The sequence below is a fragment of the Phalangium opilio genome, unplaced genomic scaffold (genome assembly GCF_054372755.1).
Source record: "Phalangium opilio isolate 3A_F unplaced genomic scaffold, DU_Popi_V2 ptg000070l_1, whole genome shotgun sequence".
Taxonomy (NCBI): domain Eukaryota; kingdom Metazoa; phylum Arthropoda; class Arachnida; order Opiliones; family Phalangiidae; genus Phalangium; species Phalangium opilio.
In genome coordinates, this window is record NW_028324182.1 from 7171248 (window position 1) to 7186729 (window position 15482).

The 15482-nt window shown below is 36.6% G+C and overlaps 4 protein-coding genes across 4 annotated transcripts; 2 read left to right on the forward strand and 2 right to left on the reverse strand.

Annotated features, from left to right (window-relative positions):
• The first annotated feature begins 960 nt into the window (after positions 1–960).
• Positions 961–3072, forward strand: LOC149661347 (sodium/potassium/calcium exchanger 5-like). Its single transcript, XM_089843620.1, has 11 exons — positions 961–967; positions 1039–1242; positions 1306–1389; positions 1450–1556; positions 1625–1725; positions 1858–1948; positions 2013–2160; positions 2222–2406; positions 2473–2509; positions 2571–2672; positions 2744–3072. Exons 1-11 carry the CDS (start codon positions 961–963, stop codon positions 3070–3072), a joined length of 1395 nt encoding a protein of 464 aa, XP_089699746.1.
• Positions 3073–3525: 453 nt separating this feature from the next.
• On the forward strand, positions 3526–5627 carry LOC149661348 (uncharacterized). The gene is made up of 5 exons (XM_089842815.1): positions 3526–3764; positions 4266–4329; positions 4634–4817; positions 4880–5066; positions 5134–5627. The coding sequence occupies exons 1-5, from the start codon at positions 3554–3556 to the stop codon at positions 5559–5561; spliced, it is 1074 nt and encodes a 357-aa protein (XP_089698941.1). The 5' UTR covers positions 3526–3553; the 3' UTR covers positions 5562–5627.
• A 140-nt stretch (positions 5628–5767) lies between these two features.
• On the reverse strand, positions 5768–8987 carry LOC149661349 (sodium-coupled monocarboxylate transporter 1-like). Its single transcript, XM_089842816.1, has 12 exons — positions 8502–8987; positions 8149–8214; positions 8024–8075; positions 7896–7963; positions 7681–7835; positions 7471–7611; positions 7196–7411; positions 7018–7133; positions 6795–6949; positions 6469–6641; positions 6182–6404; positions 5768–5961 (listed from the first exon to the last, which is right to left on the reverse strand). Exons 1-12 carry the CDS (start codon positions 8835–8837, stop codon positions 5857–5859), a joined length of 1806 nt encoding a protein of 601 aa, XP_089698942.1. The 5' UTR covers positions 8838–8987; the 3' UTR covers positions 5768–5856.
• A 233-nt stretch (positions 8988–9220) lies between these two features.
• On the reverse strand, positions 9221–12983 carry LOC149661350 (sodium-coupled monocarboxylate transporter 1-like). Its single transcript, XM_089842814.1, has 12 exons — positions 12044–12983; positions 11491–11556; positions 11371–11422; positions 11242–11309; positions 11020–11174; positions 10827–10967; positions 10546–10764; positions 10370–10485; positions 10150–10304; positions 9911–10086; positions 9622–9844; positions 9221–9492 (listed from the first exon to the last, which is right to left on the reverse strand). Exons 1-12 carry the CDS (start codon positions 12410–12412, stop codon positions 9361–9363), a joined length of 1872 nt encoding a protein of 623 aa, XP_089698940.1. The 5' UTR covers positions 12413–12983; the 3' UTR covers positions 9221–9360.
• Positions 12984–15482: the final 2499 nt, after the last annotated feature.

Here is a 15482-nt window from a genome sequence, read left to right on the forward strand (position 1 = left end):
TATTGTGGAATATTTTTTCATCGCTTTTCACGGACTTTGTCAAAAATAGCTTAGTTCCATTGTTTAATGAAACAGATAACAGTATTGCTACTTCAGTATCGTACGAGAAACAATTGTTCATGACGTCAATATGGTACGTCATCAACAGCGACAACAACGCACGTGCATATTAAATTTGAATGAAACACCTACGATAGTAAATAAAATTGAAACTAATATCTTTGTTGTTTTTTTGTTTTTTCATAATCAAAATTTTATATAGATAAGTTACTCAAGTACTGATTTAAACTGAACTCTTGACATCGAAATGGTCTGGTAACACTGCATCGGGAACGGCATAATCCCCTCTACTGAAATGATGATAAAGAATTGATGCCCTTAGCACTACCAGAAGTGAGATGAGACTAGAAGTGAAGGGCTCTAGCATTGGTAATAGATCCTGGCATTAGTGAACAAATTTGAGGATTTTACGCCGCTTCAATCGCGCCTACGCTAGAGAGAAAAAAATTGGTCGAGTTCCAAAAAATTTCTTACCCCCTTCCCCTCAACCTAAAGCGGCGAAACACGGACGCGGGTGCTTGAATCTAGTTCGGCCGTCTACCACCGCGAGTGTCTCACGTTTTGGAGGGGAAATTCTGAAACCGCCACTAGAGGGCCAACCGTTGGTGTGTTATCAAGAATATTCACTTTCGCCGAGTGAAGAATTTGGGTAGCTCAGTACTTCTAGTCTCATCTCACTTCTGGTACTACCTATCTCTAAATCAGAATAAAATCAGATTTTAGAATTTTTATCAGTAATCAGTTGACATATTGTTGTTAATTATAAATATTACTGTGTAGAAATTAAGGAAATATTACTAATGCAATGACAATTTACTTTTTTTTGGTTTGGGGAAGTTCAAACAATATTATTACGATTTTATTATGATATAAATATTCATAGGACTAACAACTTTCATGATGTCGAGTATGTTTGAATTAATAAACATACTACTAATTATTTTTTAATTAAATTACGCAATTAATTAACGTTAATAGACACTACTCCTTGGATTGACGTGGGAAACTCAACGTCTTGCGAAAAGGCATCTATTTATGAATTTCCTGACGATTTTTTCAGCCAATCACAAAGACTTCAGGGATGGGTCGTCGTTCATTTCTTTATAACTATATACGGTTGTATTATGATGGTCACAATTTGTGACAGTTATTTTATTCCCGCCTTAAGTATAATCTCGAAAGGTATGTTGACCCTTACCGATCATTTACCGATTTAGTATTAACAGCGTGACTAATTTAATTAAGTCCTGCGAATCCCACCGGATGTCTCAGGGGCTACCTTAATGGCTTTGGGGTCCAGCTCAGCGGAACTCTTTTCTTCAGTAATTGGTATGTTCGTTCAATATGCAAATTAGAAAAAAAAATCAAATTGATCCTGTTGTTTCAAAGGTGTTTTTGTGGCCCGAAACAACATCGGTGTTGGTACCATAGTAGGTTCAGCTGTTTTCAATTTACTAGGAGTTACCTGCGTCTCTGGTCTGGTGCTCCGAAATGACGTAAAATATATTAGCATATTTTTATTATTAATTTATGATAATTTATGTCTGTTTAACTGAACATTCAGAGGGTGTATTTGGATTGGTATCCAATCACCAGAGAGATTACAGCTTACGTCATAGCCGTTGGAGCCTTAGTTGGCATTGTATGGGACGAAAAGGTTCAATGGTTTGTGTAATTTTATATTAGGAAACCCGTGCTATATCTGTCTGTCTGTTAATAACGCTCGTACTTATTGTTAGCGTATGCTTATACTACGTCAGTAATTTTGTGTAAAAATAATAATGACGTATTTTACAGGTGGGAAGCGGCCATTTTAGTGGGAATGTATTTCATGTACATTGTTTTCGTGACTCTAAACTCCAAATTGGGAAAAATAGTTAAAGATAATGTAAATTATTAATTATAGGTTATTAAATCGGAGTAATTTAATTAACACATATTTCTATCCGTAGTTTGGGTACGAAAGACAGAGAACCGCGTCACTGTCCTTGGACCAACCTGATGGTGTCTACACGTCTGGGTCAATGAAGTACTTGAGCCGAAGAACTAGGAGGTTAAGACATATCAAACCAGAAGTAGATGAAACTGATAATATCAATGGTAATCGATGATAAAATTTTGCAAATTATAAAGAAATAGACAAATATTGAATTTTAAACAGCGATAGAAGATATGGAGGATTTGAACCCATTCAAATTTCCACGTGGTTCAAGCGGTACCCGGACTCTATGGTGGCTTTTTAACTGGCCAGCTACTTTCCTATTCTACATCACGGTTCCAAACTGCCAAACCAAGCGACAGTGGACTGTGTTTACATTCATCATGTCCCTAACGTGGATGGCTTTCGTAAGCTTTTAACTGATTTATGAAATAAATAACTTTACAATAACCTTTTAATTAAACTTATTAAAGATTTCGTACGTTTGTGTTTGGATGGTGACTATTATAAGTAAGTTGTTTAAATTTATACATTAACTTACATTTAAATGTTGAATTTTATTTCTGTTTAGGTTATACTTTGGGCATATCTGATGAAATCGCGGGATTAACTATATTAGCAGCTGGTGTTAGTATTCCCGAGCTAATCTTCGGTGTAGTTGGCGTTCAACAAGGTATACCTTGCATTTGGAAAGATTAGACGCATCTTTCGGTTAAATTACATGAAATTCGGGTTCAATTTCAGGTGAAGGAAATATGATACTTTCGACACAAATTGGATCAAATATTTTTGACATTTTAATATGTTTGGGTCTTCCATGGTTGATATCCGCCCTGGCTTTCTCTCAAACCGGTCACGTGTCCATAGATAGTGATTCACTAGTATACACTATCGTTACTTTATTTGCGTGTTCCGCTTTATTTTGGATTATATTATGGTTGGGACGATGGATTTTGGATTGGAAAGTCGGTATTATTTGCCTCGTTTGCTATTGCTCCTTCGTAACTATTGCTTGCATGTACCAACTAAATATTATTGGCGACTTTAAAGAGAAAATTGAATGCGGATTTTAATTTAAAATTATACTTACTTATTTATATTTAAATGTATTGGTTTTAAATTATTAATAAAATTTATTTTTTTATTACGAATAACATCGTTTAATTATTTAGAAAGCAGAAACCTTAGCAATTCCCATTGTCGCGTGTTGAACCAAAATAAAATCGAAACTTCACATAATAAGCTTGTATCTCTCCTATATACTTCCCACTACACCCCCGTTAAAAAGAGTAAGTCACCAGTGCACAAATTGTTAAACTAATCTGAACTAATACGTATAAAGCCTGAGTATGAGTTCAATAATTCAACACCCAAATACAGCGCATTCCCTATTGCCCTCATTGGTTTCAATACAATAAAAACCAACTTTAATATGGCTTCATTGTCGAGAGAAGAATCGTTCTTTTATTTTAGACCAAAAAAATCGAAGAGGCGCTAGGTCGTTTCGCATCATCCAATCAACCAAGTTTGTCAAGTTTTCTACGACATTAGGAGATGAATTCTGGTGAAGAAATCGCGAGTAATGATGACAACATGACAATTACATTACACGACCCCAATTCCGATCAAGTGGTAACCCTACCGGTACACGGTGATGACGTCACATCTACTCTCATCCTTTCTGACGCATTACAACTCGAAACCTTGGATAATGTCTTCGAAGATTCGAATGAAAATATCACGTCATTCGATACCAATTACTTTGGTAAGTAGTTAATAATTTCGCGAATTAGTTTAAGGTATTTCGCTCGAGATTATTTTAAAGTTAAATAAGGTAAAGCACGAGCTTGAAGCTTAATGTTAATTAAAGTAAACTACGGACTAAATCAAAAGGGTCTATCATTTTCGAGTTCTAAGGGGATTGTAAAAAGGGCTACCACTTTTGCCAGTTGCAGTTGAGAGATTAACGCGCTTTTATAACTTAATTTGTTAAGGAAGGGGGTTGTTGTATTCCCCCTCCCTTAGTTGGACTATATCCGTAAAGTGGCTAAATTTAATTAAGGCTTTCCCTTTGGTTCCTTTGGCTCTTTAACGCGGTCGGGGCCCCGGTCGGGTTTATCTCCCGGTTTAAATTGGATTAGGCCTAACAGGCTAAACTTTTGGGAGAAATTGGAGAATGGAAGGTGATCGATTCCATGGAAGCCAACATATATACTTCAACATACGCCCGCGATAGAGAAAATTACTGAAATTTTTTCCCTGACAGATGATGATCATGAAAAACTGACGCAAGATGTTGAAGGTGATTCCACGATATTTCCCGATGTTAGGTGATTTCTCTTAATTTTACTTTGACATCTCTGTCTGATGCACAGTGTCATGTGGTAATATATTACGCTACAATCACAAATGACAACACTGAATGAAAAGTGTCAAAGAACATGAGGTCTACAAAATTTAGTTACGGAGATATGAAATTTTTGCAATGTAGGCCAAGACCCTAGAACACTATACCAAGAGTCTATAGTTTAAAACTGGATGTACTGTATGGCAATGCAGAGATTTAATACTATACTTCAAAAAATAAGAAATATATTAACGTGAAGTTATCTATTTATTTGAACTACGCTATAGTCCGAATCAAGTTGGACAAACACATAGCGGTGGAGGACGTCGCAAACAAAGGCGATATCGGACAACATTTTCGGTTCAACAGTTGGATGAGCTTGAGAAAGCATTTCAAAAGACGCATTACCCTGATGTTTTTTACAGAGAGGAACTAGCGTCCAAAATTGACCTTAGTGAAGCGAGAGTTCAAGTTCGTTTATTCGACAGAAAAAAAGTGGGATTTGTTGTTTAAATTTATCAACAATTATTCAGGTTTGGTTTCAAAATAGACGAGCCAAGTTTCGAAAAGGTGAGAAAATATCCGGTAAAACCCCACCAATGGGGGAAGATGATAATATGACGTCATCATCTCAACAATCCACCACAAACCAACATTTGATAAACACGTCAAATACCGAAACCGGGGATATGGTTTCAACATTCTACTACGATAACTGTGGTATGTATCCCATATTGACCCTGACGTCATTAAGGATTTAACCTTATTTTTAAACCCCCTTAAGTAGATTTACCAGGAATCACAAGTACTCAACACGATGCCTTAACGTCCTTGGACAGTTTCAATAACTCATTTTCGAACGGGACAACGGGAGGAAACGGGTTGATGACCTCGTTGTCCTTCTCCAGTTTCTACTTGCCTCCGGACAATGTCACCGACTGGAACAACGTCGTATCGGATCAGTATACGTGTTCAACTTCAGCCACTTCTTGTTACGCCACTTCCTTTTCGAATAATTGCTCTAACTCGGATCTAAGTCGGGATAGTTCGGCAACCCCGAGAACCAGTGATAAGCAAGTAACGGAAGTACTGAGGTTAGCCATTGAAGAAACGGAAGGACTGGCCGCCATATTGGAAAATGAAGTCGGGTTTGAGAGACTTCGCGATGAAATTAATGAGAATGACGTTGAGTATCCGTTAGATGACGATCTATAGTCGATTATAAACCCCTTTTTCTCGACAACTACGTATAGATGAAGTGTCATAGATACCTGTTGAGGGTTAATTACCACAGCCCATACAAGGAGATAGACTGGAACGTCGTGTGTAGTCAATTCAACCGTCGTTCTCGTAAAGGTTTACGAAATGTTAAACTTATGGACGTATACATGTATTATAAACATATATTATGTAAATTTGCGGAAAAAGTATATTTATTAAAATATAATGTTTAAGATAAAATCGTGCAATAAATAGTTAATACTTTTACAATGCTTAACGGTGCCTTTTGTTAAAATCTTGTCACCTCAATATCACCATATTTTACGTCCGCATTGTTCAGCCGTAAAGTTTTATTGATGGCAGAGAGTTCTTGGTGGGAAACATTTGAATCTTCCTTGATTTAATTAAACATTCTCAATAACTTACACAAACTTATTAGCTTCCTTAAAGGGATACTAGCACCTCAAACCCAACTCTTTGTTGTGTTTTCTAAAAATGAATATATGTTAAATAATCTTTTACATATCATTCGTTGCATTGATTTGCTCGTGTTAGGAATTCCGTGCTGCTATCCCTTTAAAACGTTCTTTATTATGTATAAAAAATAAATTAACCTGAAGAAGTCTCCCGAAAGCATCCAAATTACTTCCAATATCAATTCCCAGAAAATCGTAAACCCTCAACATAAAAGGGGTGATGAGTTTACGGTCAAGTTCACCGATGTTCTGGCAACCGGTTACGAAACTAACGAGGGTACCAACTATCAGTACCACGAAGAATCCGATTCCGCTATACCACATGTATGATAAACGGTACCCGTAGAAAACATCTTCTGATCTGACCGCGTTTGTTCAAGTACTTAATTAAAATTGAAATTAGAAACTAATTCTTGTTTATTTACTCCTTTGAAGTCCAGGCAAGTGTACTGTTTTGATCCCAGTAAAAATCTGTACAAATATCGACACTAACTGGAAGAGTTTCATCTCGAAGAACTTTCTGGTGTTTGAGGACAAAGGTTCCTAAACCAATCCAAAATGACGCTCCAAAACCGCATATCAGCCCCAATGCTGCTCCCTGTAATAGTAAAAAAGGACAAGTGGTTCAATCAGGAATCATTACAAGACCGGAGAACGTTGAAAAATTTAATTTATAAGGCCATGTATATATCTGAAGGCTATTCTAACGTTCTCGGGTCTTTTATGGGTTAATGGTTCATAGAAATCTCACCACTGAATTTCCCCATGGAACAAACATTCCCAAAGTAAATACGCCAAGAACTGGTCCACCAATCATACCATGGATAGTAATGGCCGCGTTCAGTACTTGACCCATCATTTTAGCGACCGAAACCAGAGCGATTGAGGACAGACCGTATGTTAAAGCTTATCCGTAGATAGTGTAAATATAATTATTATACTTGAAACTGAAAGGTCTGGTTTCAAATAATTACCGATGATTTTAATTAATCTAGCTTCCCATAATGGTGATAAGTCCTTCTTAATGTATGTCTTAACAATGTCTTCTAAGGTGACAGCGGCCAGTGAGTTGACTCCGCTCGAAACGGAGCTGTTAATCAGAGATTATAATGAGATATGACTCATAGAGACAATACATTGAGTATACTTAACCTTAGTGCGCCACTAAAGACACCAGCGACAAAGAGACCAGGAAGTCCTGGAATGGCCAAGTGTTCAACGACGAAACGAGGTAATAATTGATCGGGGGAACCAACTTCTTTCGTTGATATTGGATCGCAATCGACGTACTTTGCGAAAACGATCATCCCGGAAAGGCAAGTAATGGTGATTAATAAAATTAAGGATGGTAGATTAACCCAAATACATCTGTTCAGGTTGTTAACTTAATTAAATACAATTCTTCCGGGTTTAAGAAGTACAATTACTTCTTGGCATCGGACAGGGTTGGTAGGGTCAAGTATCGCTGCACGTTCGTTTGATTGACGGCGTAATTACCCATCCAAGTAAAGTAACCTCCGATGGCTAAGCCCCAGACGGTGTGTCGAACCGTTGGGTCAATGTCAAAGCTACGAAATATCCTCGAAATTAAACTAGGCTTAGAATTGGAACCTAAGACTAATTCGTATCGTGTTTACTTGAAAAATTCAATTCGACCGCCGCGGTTGTTTAACTCCCAAACGCGGGAAATCCCACCAAGATCGTATGTTCCTTTAATATCAATAACTATGATTGAAAGAAACATCATGACAGTTTGAAATACGTCTGTAAGGACCACCGCTTTTATTCCTCCCTGAGTATCGTGAATTTAATTTAGTTTAGTGTTTCAAATAAGGCTAACTCAATTACTTACAATACTTGTGTAAAATGTACAAACTATTCCTAAAGAAATAACTGACAAGTCGACATCCAAACCAGTGACTAAAAGTTTATATTTATTAAATTTCACTAGATCACAAAGTGAGTCATGCTCAAACTGACCTTGCGCCAAAGCCAATGATGGGGCGTATAAGACAACAGGCATGTACATGAGCTGTGACATGATTTAAGAGACTATCAGAAAGGACAAATACTTAAACTTAATTAAGTATTTAGTGATTACTCGCCATATGAATGGTAAAGATTGTGGAGCCCATGGTACGTAAGGTCCTAGAAAATCTTTTTTCCAAGTACTGTATTGAATATAAGGGGTGATTTAGAACAACAAAAGTTGTGTTTTCCTTTAATTACCACAGTTAAAAATAGAACCAAACAATCAGTGTGACATTTCACAAAGCAGATAAGAGAAGTAGTAAACATTTTTCACTGCTCTTATCAAAACATACTTCGGTATAATTCCAAGTATGGCTAATTTGAAACTAATTTTCTTAAACGCGTATAACTTTAAACTGGTTTTCATATAAAGTTACTATAAATAAAAAGAATACAAAAGCGGTATTCTAGTTTCATTTTCACTTACCTCATAAGCGCTGGTAAGTCCAAGCTGATAAAATACAGGTAGATAGAAATAAATGGTAGCGGGTATAACCAAAAAATAAGCCAGATTAATCATGAAATACATGGTACCAAACTGGTACATTTCAGCTGGAGTACCCAATAACGTGATGGCTGACATAAAACTAGCCAATACGGACATAGATACCGGAAATACTTTCATGGACCTATTACCCATTAGAAATTCGCTACTTGAAGACGATTTTCGGTCAACCCAAGCGTAATACAATCCAATTAAGGCCGAAATTAGTAACATAACCCCAAAGACGCTATAGTCAACAATTCCGAACTTATCCGCCATTTCGAAGAAAAGTCAACGTCCCAACCTTTGTGCGGGTTTAGGGAAGAAATGATTAAGGAAATGAGTTCCATAATCCATAGTTACTAATTTCTCAGACTGATAAGGTGAAGTGTGTCGTAAAATTAATCAGTGTAAAATTCGTAACCTTTATAAATTAATTAATCACCCTAAGAATGTGTTTAATTTTATCAGGAATATTAAATCAAATTCTATAAAGAGAAGCTCGGTTTTACTCTTATCAGGTCTTACTTCTGTTCCATATTAATTGTGATATTGAAAAAATTCTTCGAAGTACCTTATAGACGCTCTTATCAGCTTTTTGATTACTTAATTGGTATTTTATCGTATGGGTTGGGTTGATTTGAAACCTTTGCGCACCCAAATTCTTGTTAAAACGTAATTTATTAAAACTATAATCAAGCATAATCGTGACATTACGTTGGTTCAAAACAATTGAGCTAAATTCGTAAAACTTAAAAATAGTTAAAAGGTTATTAGGATTCGTAACCCCAACCTTCAAGGTTTATAACTTAGTGACGTATATTTCGTTGGTGTTAGGTTTAGTATGGTTCTTTTCGTATATTTCGTTAGAACGAGTTTTGATGCCGTTGTTGGAAACATCCACTTTTTCCACTAGAGCAGCCCCGGCTTCAGCCTGAATTTGATATATTTAATTAGAACATTGATACAGAGAATTATATAGAGTTTTCAGAACTAAAACAAAAGTTGATATTTGCGTAGCTTAACTTCTTTAAAATACATTTTTATTCACACCGTTGCTTACCTCCTTTGACTTTTCGAGTTCATGAAGTTCAGTTCCCACACCGATTCCTAAGAAATCGTACAACCTCAACATACAAGGCGTGATCAACTTCCTGTCAAGTAATTCCGGTTTTCTTCTACCGGAAATTAAACTAACTAGGATTCCTACAGTCATAACGGTGACGAAACCGATAGCGCTATACCACATATAAGACAACCGGTATCCGTAGAAAATTTCTTGAGCCCTGTTAGAAACCGGGCAAAGTAAAACTTGTAGAGCTACGAAAAGTAACAAATCTTGGATAACTTACTGAACGGTGAAATTTCCCATTTGTGGTAATTCGGAGCGTCCAGTAACGTTGTAGTACAATGGACTACATTCCTCGATGCTTACTGGCGCTTTGGGTACATATGGTTTGTGAACGAAGGTCCCTAAGCCAATCCAAAAGGACATGATGAAGCCCGAGATTAGACCAAATCCGGCGCCCTTAAGAAATTTATACTTATGAATAATGCATTCACGGAAGTGATTGTTTATTCATTCGTTTACCAAGGAATTAGTCCAAGGTACGAACATTCCTAACGTAAAAACACCCAACATGGGTCCCCCAATCATGCCATGTATCATAAGACCAGCTTGCAATACGTCGCCCAATAGGGAAGCCACATACACCAACAAGATACAAAGAATTCCATAAGACATTGCTGGAGGATAATAATGGAATGACTTCAGGTCAAAGGGTAAACGCCACAACCACGAATATACGCACCAATTATTTTTGTCAGCCTAGTTCCCCATGGTTCTGACAGATCCTTCTTAATGTATGTTTTGACGATGTCCTCCAGAGTGACCGCGGCTAACGAGTTGACCCCGCTCGAAACGGTGCTAGGATTGTTGTTAAATTAGGCCTAGCACTTGTTAACAATGGCACATTTAAGTTTTTACCTGAGAGCCCCGCTAAAAACGCCAGCAACAAACAGACCAGGAAGACCAGGTATGGTACTTAAGGTATCCATAACGTACAAGGGGAAGAGTTGGTCTGGTTTGTTCACCTTCTGAACAGATATTGGATCACACAATGAGTATTTAGCGTAAACTATCATTCCAGACAAGCAGGTGATAGTAATCAGTAAAAGTAACGTCGGTAAATTGATCCAAATGCATCTATTCAGTAAAAATATAATTTCAATTTAGGTTTTTGACCTTTTCACTATGGTTTTGTTTACTTTTTGGCACCGGATAGTGTCGGTAATGTTAGGTATCGTTGCACCATGGCTTGGTTAACCGCGTAATTACCCATCCATGTAAAATAGCCACCGATAGCCAAACTCCATACCGTGTGCCGGACAGTTGGATCTAAATTAAAACTGAAGGGCTAATTAGTTACATAATGTCACAATGGGTTTATTTATTAATTACTTGAAAAATTCCACTCTGTTTCCTAAATCGTTAATTTCCCAGACTCTTCCTAAACCACCGAGATCATAAATTCCTTTTATGACAATTACTATAATTGCTAAAAACATCATAAAGGTTTGGAAAACATCGGTGATCACAACAGCTTTGATACCACCCTGTTTGATATTAAACAACGATATCAGTTCGTAATGTTCTTATTTCTTTATTGTATGAGTTACGTACCACGCTAGTGTAAAAGGTACAAACTATGCCAATCGAGAGAACGGATATAATCACGTTCAAACCAGTTACTGAAATAAAGGTCAAAAGGTCAGTTAGGGTACAAAGGTCATTTTAATGTACGAAACTGACCCTGTGCTAATGCCAAAGATGGGGCGTACAAAACTAGTGGCATGTACATCAACTAAAATTAAAGAAATATTATTAACTTAAGTTGAATGGCCTTAAGGTATAATATGATGTTGACCTCACCATATGTATCGTAAAAATGGTTGACCCCATTGTTCTTAAAGTTCGTGAAAACCTCTTTTCCAAATACTGAAACAGTTAAATCATTTTGTAATTGTAATATAAAATAGTTTTGAGTGGCATCAGAGACATCAATATATCGCGTTGTTAAATTCAGCTAATGTTTAGCGTAAAACAAATATCATTATCTTATCTGGCAATTGGCCGACCCCTCTTAATAAGACTTTAGGCATAACCTTAAAGTTACGACCTCAATACTCTACAGAAGATCATACGGATGTATCAAGTTTCTTTGTAATCTCTAAAGTTGTCTTTGCTTCAGCACGTGGCAATATTAAATTACGATTATTAGCTTGCCAATCTCAAATAGAAGCCGATAAAGGATTATAAAATTGTTTGCCATCTTAAGCCTAATTTTAATTCAATTAAATAAAGAAAATATAAAGATATGAAAATTAAGCAACACGCGCTACCACCGTTACGTAACGCTTCAGGTGGAATTTAAGGCAAGAAACCGATGTCACCCGATGTCCCACTCATTATTATTACTACACACCTCGTAAGCGCTGGTCAAGCCTAATCCGTAGAAGACCGGAAGGTAGAGATGAGCCGATGCAGGTATCACGAAGAAATAGGCCACGTTAATCATGAAGAACATGGTACCAAACTGGTACACTTCAGCCGGTGTCCCCAGTAACGTGATTGCCGACATAAAACTCGCGATAACCGACATGGACACTGGAAACACGCTTAAAGATCTATTGCCCATTAAAAAGTCACTCGTTGTTGACTTCTTCCGATCAATCCAGGCGTAAAATACGCCAATTAAAGCCGAAATTAGCAACATAACAGCGAACACACTGTAGTCCAATATGCCGAATTTGCCATCTATAATAACGGTGTTGATTACGGTAGAATTTTCCATCGTTTTTCACAATTGTTACGGAAACCGCGCTTGAAAATTAAACAAAATTTAATTTAAAACACTAAATTAGTTCATTTTGTTGCAATACTATTATACTGAAATTGCCGGGAATTCTTCTACAAGTATCGGTACTAGTTTTACTCGATTGAAACGTCCGTAATTTTTTCACAAACACGTCAAACAGCGTCAAATGAGACTGAACTCCGTTAATTTTGTCATATTCTATGGCACTATAGTTCCCTTATTGGCATACGGATAAGGTTTAAATTGGGCAACTATTTTTCGTATACTTTTGAATCGAATTTGTTTGATTTTAAAATCTTATAAAACAAACTGGTTGTATCGAAAAATAAATAGCAAAATGAGATCCAAAGTCTAGCAACTTTGAGAAAATATTTCGATTATTTTAAATTTTTTTATTTATTCTATCTTTAAAGAATCGAGTTTTCTAACTTCCCCCTGCAGGGTCTAATGGCTAATTATACGGAATAAATTGAGCACTTAACGGTTCTGCTGGCGAAGTCGCGACAGATACAAGTTGGTTCTGAGATTGTGCTAGTTTCTAGACAAGTCCGCCTTCTTACGAGAGTGGTTCAACTTGAAAAATGCTAAAGGGATTTACGAGTCTATAAGAACGAACGCCTTTAGTTTGCGTCTTGTCTAAATAACCATTTATATTAAATATTAAAGAAAGGGGGTTTGAAATCCCAAAAGGAAAAAGAGGGGGGGGGGGCTTGTTTAAACTTTACTCGCGATTATTTCTTCTGATAAATACCGAAAAACTTTTCCACTCTTTCTAATTATAACATTTTAGGAATTTTAAACGACTAAAGAGAAAACCTTCCCTTACAAAATAATTACTACCATTGAGAACATTGTCTTAAATTATTATTTAAACTTCATTTGTTCGGGTGCGGGGTAACCTTTTCCTTTGAGTATTGGAGGATGAAAGATGATTCTTAAATCCCGCACATACTTTAGGACCTTGAGAGAATATCTTTAATACGGAAGACATCACGGTTGACCGAAAATGAAGGAAACAATTTGTTATTTACGAGTTTGACGAGGGACAAATGAATTAGACCTAATTACGTCACGTTGGAGAAAGGATGATTATAAAAGATTGCGGTCTTAAAAGCGGACTATTGTAGTTCCATTCAATGGAATAGGCTTATGTAAAGGGAATAATTGGCGAAATCTTAGTTAGCTAAGGGAATGTCTATAAAATTTGTTTTAAATTTTGAACGCTGAGCCTCCCTGGTCCGAGAAAATTGACCAATAAAGTTTGGTAAGGTTTAACTATACTGGGGTCAAGTTGTTTGCAAGATGGACTGCAAGACCGAGTGTAGTCAATTCTCATGTCGTTCTCGAACTAGCTCTCAGTAAGTCTCAACAATTACGAAGTATAGGTAGTGTCATGCTTATGGAACATATCTTATAAACTTATGCTTATATAAAGAATTGAACTGAATCAAAAAGACCAAATTCTCGAATTCCGGTATTGGATTACTTCAAAATAGATAAATTTCTAATCAGTTTCATTTTTGAAACCGATCCAAGGTTGAGTTGATGAGGAAACAATTGACAAGAAAGATAAATTGTACTGATCTTCACCAGTGTTCCTCAATTAGCATTAAAATGAAATAAAAGTACAGACATACAAGCAATGCGGCTAAATGAGACTGGGCTAGCTCGAACATCTACGTGTCTATACTAAAATTATAGAAGTATTCGCTCTCGATTGGTCATGAATATTAAATGAAATAAACTCAGTAATTGGAAAAATAAGGCCACGCGTAGAGACTGGTAAACAAGCTATAGTAGAAGAATTAGCCACGCTTTCAATTGGTTATGAATATTCCTCACAAACTTAAATTGTTAAATCGCTTTTTCTATATATGAGATGTTTGCAAAGACTAATTTATAAGCATACTTTCTTATTACAAAAATACCTAGGTATTCAAATATATCTCAACAGGTATCAGCTGAAACCCAAATCAGAATTAACGAAATAATTAAAAAACAACATTAATACACGTCCTCTTTAAAGATACTCGTCATTCGACAGATGAATTAGTTCCTGACAAGATGTTAGGTTCTCACCAATCAGGAGATAATTTCGAAAACGATTAACAATATAGCCTAATTTTATCCGAGAAAAAATATTTAATAAATATTGATAAAGAATTAAACCTCTGTTATAAAAACGGTCCCCAAATACATAATTTGGTAATTAACCTGTTTAATTCATTCCAATACGGGACAATTTACCGTTCGCACCCTCTTTCTCGGTGCAAAGATAAAATGAAGTCCGTTTTATCATTGCTAGGGGTTGCCTTAACTGTACTCAGTTTGGAGTTAACTAAAGGTAATTAAAATTAATGCATTATAAATTTATTGAAGAGTTAAGCTTTGAAAATAATTTTGTCTAACAAAAGGCGAAGACTTGAGTTCGCAACAAACCCCAAAGATAGTATGTTACTTCAGCGCTTGGGCCTACTCCAGGACATCCCCTATGAATTATGACATCGACGACATACCAGTAGACAAATGTACTCACGTCATATACTCTTTCGTCGGACTGAACGACACAACCTGGGAGCTGTTGAGCCTCGATCCCGAGTATGATATAGAAAACCGTGAGTTACAATTTATAAACTACTCGCGAACTCGTACATTTCCGTTTACATTCGTTCAAACAACAGGTGGTTACGAAAAATTCGTGGCTTTGAAGAAGAAAAATCCTGAATTGAAATTGCTGTTAGCAGTCGGAGGATGGGCCGAAGGGGGCAAAAAATACTCGGACATGGTCAGTGTTAAGAGCCAAAGAGATATTTTCGTTAAGAGCGTCGTAGATTGGATGCTCAAGTACGGTTTCGATGGATTTGACTTGGATTGGGAATACCCCGGGGCTTCGGACCGACAAGGAAAATTGGCCGATAAAACCAACTTCTTGAAATTAGTTCAAGTAAGTTGATCAAAATATCAACTTTAACATTACAGTAATCGTAAATTTACCAATAGGAACTCAGGGCAGCCTTCGACCCTCATAAGTTATTGCTGACCGCGG

Bases quoted from the DNA above. Each gene is read 5' to 3' on its own strand.
- LOC149661350 (XM_089842814.1), bottom strand. From the start codon at position 12,412: ATGGAAAATTCTACCGTAATCAACACCGTTATTATAGATGGCAAATTC. The intron at 11,557-12,043 runs GTGTGTAGTAAT...TAACTGTTTCAG, and splicing joins GCTTGACCAGCGCTTACGAG to TATTTGGAAAAGAGGTTTTC. The intron at 10,305-10,369 runs GTGCGTATATTC...ATTATCCTCCAG, and splicing joins TAGGCTGACAAAAATAATTG to CAATGTCTTATGGAATTCTT.
- LOC149661348 (XM_089842815.1), top strand. From the start codon at position 3,554: ATGAATTCTGGTGAAGAAATCGCGAGTAATGATGACAACATGACAATT. The intron at 3,765-4,265 runs GTAAGTAGTTAA...TTTCCCTGACAG, and splicing joins ATTCGATACCAATTACTTTG to ATGATGATCATGAAAAACTG. The intron at 4,818-4,879 runs GTTCGTTTATTC...ACAATTATTCAG, and splicing joins TTAGTGAAGCGAGAGTTCAA to GTTTGGTTTCAAAATAGACG.
- LOC149661347 (XM_089843620.1), top strand. The intron at 1,390-1,449 runs GTATGTTCGTTC...GTTGTTTCAAAG, and splicing joins ACTCTTTTCTTCAGTAATTG to GTGTTTTTGTGGCCCGAAAC. The intron at 2,673-2,743 runs GTATACCTTGCA...GTTCAATTTCAG, and splicing joins TGTAGTTGGCGTTCAACAAG to GTGAAGGAAATATGATACTT.
- LOC149661349 (XM_089842816.1), bottom strand. From the start codon at position 8,837: ATGGCGGATAAGTTCGGAATTGTTGACTATAGCGTCTTTGGGGTTATG. The intron at 7,836-7,895 runs GTAAGTAATTGA...CACGATACTCAG, and splicing joins GTACATTTTACACAAGTATT to GGAGGAATAAAAGCGGTGGT. The intron at 7,134-7,195 runs GTTAAGTATACT...TCTGATTAACAG, and splicing joins GTCTTTAGTGGCGCACTAAG to CTCCGTTTCGAGCGGAGTCA.